The 6,000-nt window shown below is 40.0% G+C and overlaps 1 protein-coding gene across 1 annotated transcript in view; it reads left to right on the forward strand.

Annotated features, from left to right (window-relative positions):
- The window catches only part of Lemd3 (LEM domain containing 3), a 50,237-nt gene extending 45,006 nt beyond the window's left edge, over positions 1-5,231 (forward strand). Inside the window, exons 10-13 of the mRNA XM_076554178.1 lie at positions 1,933-2,014; positions 2,616-2,721; positions 2,802-2,880; positions 3,095-5,231. Of these exons, the coding sequence (XP_076410293.1) occupies positions 1,933-2,014; positions 2,616-2,721; positions 2,802-2,880; positions 3,095-3,258 (431 nt within the window). The 3' untranslated portion in view covers positions 3,259-5,231. The remainder of the gene's footprint in view (positions 1-1,932; positions 2,015-2,615; positions 2,722-2,801; positions 2,881-3,094) is intronic.
- Positions 5,232-6,000: the final 769 nt, after the last annotated feature.

Raw genomic sequence — 6,000 nt, forward strand, 5'->3', positions numbered from 1 at the left:
TAAAACAGAACTGGTTTGTCTGTACTGTAGTAAAGACAGATGTCCCTTTGACCTTCCCCTTTCCATTCAACAAAGGAACTTAGTATATAGCTCTGACTGCATTCTTGTTGAACACCTGAAATCACTGTAACGTTGTTACAGTCATCATTAGTATGTATTAGTATACATTATGCATATGGAATCATGACTTTAATAGTCTGTTTTGTGGTTTTTATTTGCCTTCCTCCCGTTTCTCACTAAGACCCCTTTACTGAGTATCTCCCTTTCCAAGGATTTTGTGTAGCTGTCTCTGCCTGGTTTTTTTAATAGTGCGTGTAGTTTCAGAAGAGATAGAGTAAATAGATAAGGAGTTTTGAAGGTTATATGCCTGTACCTCTGCTGTACAGGAGACACATATATGTAAAACAGCACACAAGGGAATTAGTAAATCCTCTCCTACCAAATCATGTTGATTAGTAGTTGCTAAACATGGTACGCCTTGAGAAGGTAAGTGACATGTTTTAGAACTGCATTTTAAAAATACAATCCTATCATCCCCCACCCCCCCAGCCAATTTTACTTTAAAAAGCTTAAAAGATGTTAATTGTGGAGTTGGGTGGGTAGTGGGTGGAGAGGATCTGGGAGGAGCTGAAGGAGGGAAAAATCATAATCAGAGTGTAGCATACAAGAAAATTTGTTTTCCGTGTTAAAAAAAAGTACTGTTCCGAATGCTGAGAACAGATCATTTCCTTGGAAAGTTGTGTGTAGAAGGGCCCTGTGAAACTAGAAACCTGTTTAACTTATTTCCCATGACTCTTACCCCTGTCTGGCCTGAGCCCTTCAAGCTTTCACTGTGGGCTTTGACATAGCACCTTTGCCCTGGTCTCTCTCCTGCACTGATCTTTTCTTCCCGGTGTGTGGTTGTGGCCCATGCCCCTCTTCCTCTTTCTAGATTTTCCTCTTTTTCTGGGCTTCTAGGTGTTGCAGTTTCTCAAAGCTCTCCTCTTGTTGACTTTTTATTCACCTTGTCTCATGCGATGGCTTCATTCCACTTACATATAACAACTCCCAGGTTTGGATCTTGCCTTCATAGTACTGTCTGAGTTTCAGACGTTTGTGCCCTGCTCAGAACTCTTTTCTAGGCGATGAGCTACAGATAGACATGAGTGTGAGCTCACTTCTCTGGTACCCTAGTCTGGGCAGTCTGCCCCTCTCTTGGCTCCTCCGTGTACATGGAGGTCATCCTCAGACTTCCCTGTACCCCGGTGGCTCAGTCCTTGAACAGGTCATGCCGGATGCACTCCTCTCCCCTCACTGTGGCACCGCTGGCCTCTTAGATGTCACATCACTGTCTGGCTGTCCTAAAGTCACTTTGCCTGATTGATTTTCCACAGAAGTACTTCAGTTCTTTTCATATTTAAAGGTAGATCGTGTCCTAAGAGCCCTCCTCTTCAAACCCTTGGTGACGTTCACTCCGGTGACATTGTTGGGATACTTTCAGATGGCCAGCCCGGTCTTGGCTGGTCCGACTTCTCCTTTCCCAGGCCCACCGGCTGTCAGTCACTTGAGTGCGCCACGTTCCTTCCTTCTCGTCACAAGGCTGTGCGCATCCTTCATCTCCACCTCAAGTGTCCTGGCGCTGGCCCTCTGCTGCTTTGATGTACTGTTCGTCAGTTCTCAGACTGAGCTTCCCTTCCTCGGGAGGTCTTCCCTCACCTCGTTAGGATGTCATTTTTGTAACCTCCAGGTTCCACAGCTCTATCCCCTGGAAGATACTATCTATCAGTTGTCTGTTGCTCACACCAAACTATTGGCTCTGGATATCAATGACTCTTAATCCACCTTAATTAGCTGCCTCATTAAAAGCACACAATAAATATTTTTTAATGAACTAAAAGATTGCCTTTCAACAAAATGGAACAATTTCAAGTAACACAATTCATTTTTTTGTAGCATTTCATTTAGATAGAAGAAATTCACCACCGAATAGTTTGACGCCGTGTTTGAAGATTCGAAATATGTTTGACCCAGTTATGTAAGTATTATGAACAGGCATACAGATAATTTTTATTTGGGCATTTGAATGTAAAATACATGGTATTATGCTGTGTCTAACTGGAAACTTTTTATTATTATTATTATTTCTAACTACTTTTCTTTTGTTAAATTCCAAGCAAAGGAATCTACTGCATGCTTTACTAGTTAGAAAATCAATTCCAGCCTAGCATTTGATTGCATTAGATAGATTTAAAGTGAAGCTGCTTTTCCTTTTACCCTCCCATCTCTGACTCCCCACGGTGAGACAGATAAGCATGTGTACTGTAGCATGTGTACTTGAAGCTCCTGCTGAGGTGGCACAACCATGTGCCCTGTTTGGCCTGGGGTGCTTTCGTTTTGGAAAGAGAAGCTTGGAATGTAGTATTTATATTAAATAAATTAAGAAGACTTGAAAATGTTACTAACAATAAAGAGAAGGGTATTCAACTACTGCAGCTCTAATGCTAACAACACTCTGGAAAAAGAAACAGCCTGCAAGGGTAGAGCTATACAAAATGACTACACTCATTTGTTAAACTAGTGTGACAGTGAGTCCGGAGTAGGAGCAGCATGGTTGATTCTGTTTCTCGTAATTTCAGGGAAATAGGAGATCAATGGCATCTGGCAATTCAAGAAGCAATTCTAGAAAAATGCAGCGATAATGATGGCATTGTTCATATTGCAGTAGACAAAAACTCACGGGAGGTAAGGCAGTGTCTCCTAGTGAACACGGTATTTTGTATCGTTTGCTGTTAAACTAACACTGTTCTCTCTTTATGTTACAGGGTTGTGTATATGTTAAATGTCTGTCTCCGGAATATGCTGGAAAGGCTTTTAAAGCCCTGCATGGCTCTTGGTTTGATGGTAAGAAATTTGAATATTACAAAGATTTGGGAAGGAAAATTAGTTGCATTTTAGATTATGCCTGATTTTAAATAGAATAATTTTAGGTTAGCATTTTTTGAATAATAATTTTAGATGCTTTTGTTTTGTGTTCATTCATTCTTTAGTGCAGTTAGTTTTCTACAACTACTAACCATAATTCTCTGGATCTAAAATCTGTTTTCGTCTATCGCAGGGAAGTTGGTCACCGTGAAATACTTACGGCTGGACCGGTACCACCACCGCTTTCCCCAAGCGCTCACCTGCGGCACCCCCTTGAAGCCGTCAAATAAACACATGAACTCCATGTCTCATCTGCGCCTTCGGACTGGCCTGGCCAATTCTCAAGGAAGTTGCTGAAAAGACTCTTCACTCCCAGGACCGTTATTTAAAGAGGAAAACTCACTCCCGTTTGGCTTCCCGTCTTCCTTTGCAGATGCTTTTTGTATGTAATATTTTGATTGCTGAAGACAGCTGTTTGAAAGTTCCTGACATCCTAAGGTTCCAGAGGGGTGTGGCAGTGAGGCTGCAGGGCTGGGGAGGCAGAGTCCTTGCTCATTGAGTTTGTGGAGCTCAGCGAGGCCATTGCATCTGGAGTTGTACACAAGAAACACTGCTTCACTGGCTTCCTAGTAGCCGTTTCAGAGATGGTGGTTACATTTTTTGCACCAAGAAGTGTTTAGGTAACCACACAAAAGCATGGCGAAGCCGCTTTTTATATTTCCATAATTTCTTGTGAACTAATGTGAATTTTTGTATGCAGTCAGCTGCGTAATCCCTTACAGGCTGCTGTGGTAAAACTGTTTATCTCCCACTTCCACCTTAGGTTTCTATTGCTTGTAAAAGGTTCTTTTGCTGCAGCTGGAATATGGGGCAATGTATTTGGTTTTAATGGTTACATACATGTGTAAGTGGATGTACATGTACTTAAATTGGCTTTTGTATATATATATAAATGCTGATGGTAGTGGAAGTCTTGTTTTGTGAGAATGTCTGCATTAGCAGTAAAATAAGCTTTCTATTTTATTCATAATCTAATTTGTGTATATATATGTGCATAGCTGTGTGTTTATGTACATACGTAACTAGACGTATGTACATAGACACACAGATATATACATATGGCTGTACTGTCATAGATGACCGAACAGCCAGATACCTGGAAGTATTAGACACATGTTTAAAATACCTTTTATAGATTTTATATACAAATGCCTGAGTATGATTTTGTGTGAAAGTTCTGGCACCAGTTGTAATGAGTTCAAATTTATGTGAGCAATAAAGAAGCAATTGGCAGATACTGGAAACGAGCTTGTGAAAAGCTGTATGTATTACAAATCCTGGGGCTGTACGGTGCTCTTGGGATGATGTCATTTCCCAGTCCGTTCACCGCTCCGCTCCGTGTCCCGGGTCCAGCAGGCACTTTGGTGCAGACTACAAATTGCCCTCGGGTGTCAGGCCATGCCCGTCTGCAGTGTAGCAGATGCACAAACGGCCACTGTTTGTGCATCGGTGTTTGTTTCAGGAGAGCTGCTTTCTTACTGCTTATGATTTCAGGTCAAAATAGTTACTGATCAAGGTCTATTTGTAACCTAAAAATTGGCTTTTTGAAAAAGAACCTTCTGGATATATCATTGTTGGTCCAAATGAATATGTGAAACAGCTGGAATTACCAATCTCAACGTTTGTTTTCAGTTCAGTTGTCTTTCTGTTGTATATATGTTGGGTTTGCAGCATGAACTTGCACAGATAATGCACGTTTTCTGGTTAAGTAAACATGATGCACACTATTCTGTAACAGAAAACCCTTTGTGCCTTACCTGTGTGCTTTTGTGGGCACCATGTTTATGAAGAAGAAATGATTTGTTATCAGAAGAGAATGAATTTTAAATTCTCAATCTATGTCTCAGATGCTAACGTGTTAAAATATAAATATATAATATATAAAAGAACCAATCTTTCTGTATTTTATGTGCATCGTAGTGATTTATTTGACCTTAGTGACCGCATCTTGTAACTTGTTGCAAGAGTGAATGTAAAAATAGTTGTGGCATTTTAACAGGTCACCTTTTGATGCAGATGCATCTTTTTCTTGCTTCTAAGATATATTTCATGTAAACATTGTACATTTATTATTGTAATATATATACTATTATGCAGCTTATTTTACCTGGAACTCTTAAGCTGACCAAGAGTCCTCCCTATAAGACAGATGGGAATGTGTATAATAATTAGGTATTTGAAAAGTTCTGGTTTGATGTAATCTGTTTTTTTGTTCTGTTTAAAAAAGAAGGAAAACATTCTAATTAAAAATTTATTAGGTTTTTTAAGAATGTGTCTTTGTTTTAAAGAAACTTGTAAAGTGTCTTGTGTCTTTCTTGTGTCTCCAGTGAAAGTAGGTGTCTTCATTTTAAATCTCTTTACCTAAGGATCTATGGATGGATATTTATTTATAAAGATGAGGGCCATAAAGTTAAGTTTTTGGCTTTGGTTTTAGTTTTTTGAGATGGAGGTCTCTCTCACTCTGTAGCTGAGACTGGCCTGCAACTCACTGTGTCATGTAGGCTGGCCTCAGACTTGGGGGTCCTCCTGCCTTAGTCTTTCAAGTGCTAAGATTACAAAGGTGAACCACCATGTCCGGTTGTCAGATTAATTGTGACCACCCGTTTCCAGCAATCTGTTAGCATGTATTAATTATACACAATAGCGGACTTCATTGTGATATCTTTATGCACACATATAATGTATATCCGCCCCTCCCCCATTACTGTCTCTCGTCTCTTCCTAGTCTCGCTAATCCCCATCTTCTGACTTTGCTTTTCTTTATGATTCATGTGCTCATTTGACCTTCATATGGTCAGAGGAAATGGTGACAGGAATGTAAATCAGCTACTAAACTAACCTGTCGTTCAGCTACTTTTCTCCAAAAAGACAGCGATTTTATACATTCCCATTAGAAACCAATCACAATCAGTTTTTTAGTGGCTAGGCCATTAGTTTAGATTTCCCCTGGTGTTTTAATCTAGTAAAAAGATTTGCCGCATTAGTCATGTGGAAGACTTATAGCTTGCTAATATAGTTGACTCTGGTTGTCTCTGTAAG

The sequence above is a fragment of the Peromyscus maniculatus genome, chromosome 18 (genome assembly GCF_049852395.1).
Source record: "Peromyscus maniculatus bairdii isolate BWxNUB_F1_BW_parent chromosome 18, HU_Pman_BW_mat_3.1, whole genome shotgun sequence".
NCBI classification, from domain to species: domain Eukaryota; kingdom Metazoa; phylum Chordata; class Mammalia; order Rodentia; family Cricetidae; genus Peromyscus; species Peromyscus maniculatus.